The sequence below is a fragment of the Bison bison genome, unplaced genomic scaffold (assembly GCF_000754665.1).
Source record: "Bison bison bison isolate TAMUID 2011002044 unplaced genomic scaffold, Bison_UMD1.0 scf7180017864180, whole genome shotgun sequence".
Taxonomy (NCBI): Eukaryota; Metazoa; Chordata; class Mammalia; order Artiodactyla; family Bovidae; genus Bison; species Bison bison.
In genome coordinates, this window is record NW_011494752.1 from 9,384,768 (window position 1) to 9,386,753 (window position 1,986).

Here is a 1,986-nt window from a genome sequence, read left to right on the forward strand (position 1 = left end):
GGCACCCCACTCCAGTACTCTTGCCTGGAAAATCCCATGGACGGAGGAGCCTGGTAGGCTGCAGTCCATGAGGTCGCTAAGAGTCGGACATGACTGAGCAACTTCACTTTCGCTTTTCACTTTCATGCACCGGAGAAGGAAATGGCAACCCACTCCAGTGTTCTTCCCTGGAGAATCCCAGGGACGGGGGAGCCTGGTGGGCTGCTGTCTATGGGGTCACACAGAGTCAGACATGACTGAAGCGACTTAGCAGCAGCAGCAGCGGCGGCAAGGAGTTCTCTGGCAATCCAGTGGTTTGCCAATGCAGTTCTCTGGCAATGCAGTGGAGCTTGTACTGCAGGCAGCACCAGTTCCATCTCTGGTCAGAGAATGAAGATCCCACATCCCGTGTGGTGCAGCCAAAAAATAAAATTTTTTAATGAAAAAAAATATAGACAAATAGATAGATAGATATAACCGGGAGTAAAGATAGTAGATACAGCGATGCGCACTGCAAGACCCCAGCAGTTGTGAGCTGTGAATCTGCTGCGGGTTCCCTGGTGGGCAGTGCTGCCTTAGGAGCATTTAGGAATGCAGAGCCCTCTGTGGCCTGACCCTGCAGGAGGAGTTTCTCAGCTGTGGCCTCACCTTGGAGCTAGAGAAAAAGTAATTATAGTGTCCCTGCAGAAGCCATAACAGAGCCTAGAAGAGGGTTTCTTTTAATGTTTTGCAATTAAAGCTGTGAATTTGATGACAAAACCCAGCCCAAAGCAAGCAGTCCTGATGAGGTCAGAAATGTGCTACAAGCCTGTGCCCAGCTAGATTCGAAGGCCAGCCCTGGAATGTATGGGGAACCGGCCAGAGTGACAGGGCTCTGGGGAAAACTCTCCATGAATATACTTTCTCCCAACGGTTCTTTCTTTCCTTCCTATAAGAGCTGATGACGACTCTATGTGGGTTCTTGCGTCCTGCCCCTTGCTGCTCTCTAAGCACACGCTCCAGGCAGAGACTTGGAGCTTCCTGCAAGATTGCCCAAGGCGTGAAGACGACGACCCAGGGCTTCAAATTCTGCTCAATAAATGAGACTTTGGTGTTCGCTGTCTCTATGCCAGGCTGTTAAAACATTCACAGAATTCAGACTTGCACTCAATGGGACCTGCTCTTCAGTGATCCAAGCGGAAAGTTGGACCCCTCCGTACTCTGGGTGCCTCTATTCTGGAAACCAGTGTGGCCGCTCCTGGCCGGGTGGGGCCTGGGTCAGAGCTGTGCCCTGCTCCCCACCCCCAACCCGATCCTGGGGAACAAGGAAGAAGAGGGTTTACGATTCTGCACTGAAGAGTGGTCAGTATTTTGCTAATCTATGTGCATCTCAGTAAATCGGAACTGCAGGAGGGAAAGAGGGGGAGGCGTTATTTTGAATAATAATAGATCCAACAAGAGCTGCCACTTTGTAGTCAGCCCTAATCAGGCAGCTCAAGCTCACAGCCCTGAGCTGCTGGGGTGGGGGCAGGGGTTGGGAACACGGGGGTCGGAGCGGAACTCACACAGAGGGCATCAAACAGCTGGAAGAAGATGTACAGCGGCAGGACCTTGTTGACCAGGGCAACGACTTCCCTGCAGGGACAGGGGACTGTGAGACACAACCTTGGCCTTGTCTATTCTGCCCTGCCCCCACCTTCTGCGAGCCTAGGTGGTGGCTCCAGGCCAGGCTAGGCCGCTCCTGTCCCTGAGTCTCCCTGTGTGTGGGGTACACATCCGAACCCCCCAAGGAGCCCCGGCAGCTCTGCCCTGCCCTTCGGTCGGCGCCTGGTCTGTGCACGGGCAGCAGCTGAGGCCCCCGATGCGAGGCGAGACCTACTCATCATTGGTGAAGATGTGGCCCAGCTTGTTTCTCAGGAGGCTCAACAGGATGCCCACAACCAGGGAGGTTCCAACTGCAAGAGATGAAGGCGGTGAGGCCGACCCAGCCAAGGGAGGAGCCTGGCTCCCCTCAGCCTGAGCCAGAAG

At 54.2% G+C, this 1,986-nt stretch overlaps 1 protein-coding gene across 5 annotated transcripts in view; it reads right to left on the reverse strand.

Annotated features, from left to right (window-relative positions):
* Window positions 1-1,986, reverse strand: part of SLC47A2 (solute carrier family 47 (multidrug and toxin extrusion), member 2) — a 17,951-nt gene that overhangs the window by 5,518 nt on the left and 10,447 nt on the right. For 3 of the 5 annotated variants that reach the window (XM_010842923.1, XM_010842927.1, XM_010842922.1), the window contains 2 exons: window positions 1,838-1,913; window positions 1,524-1,593 (listed from right to left, as the gene is read on the reverse strand). The exons of 1 other annotated variant lie outside the window; for it this stretch is intronic. In XM_010842923.1, coding sequence (XP_010841225.1) covers window positions 1,524-1,593; window positions 1,838-1,913 — 146 coding nt within the window. Of the gene's footprint in view, window positions 1-383; window positions 635-1,523; window positions 1,594-1,837; window positions 1,914-1,986 lie in introns of those variants that run through there. One more of the 5 variants, XM_010842925.1, reaches the window with a different exon arrangement.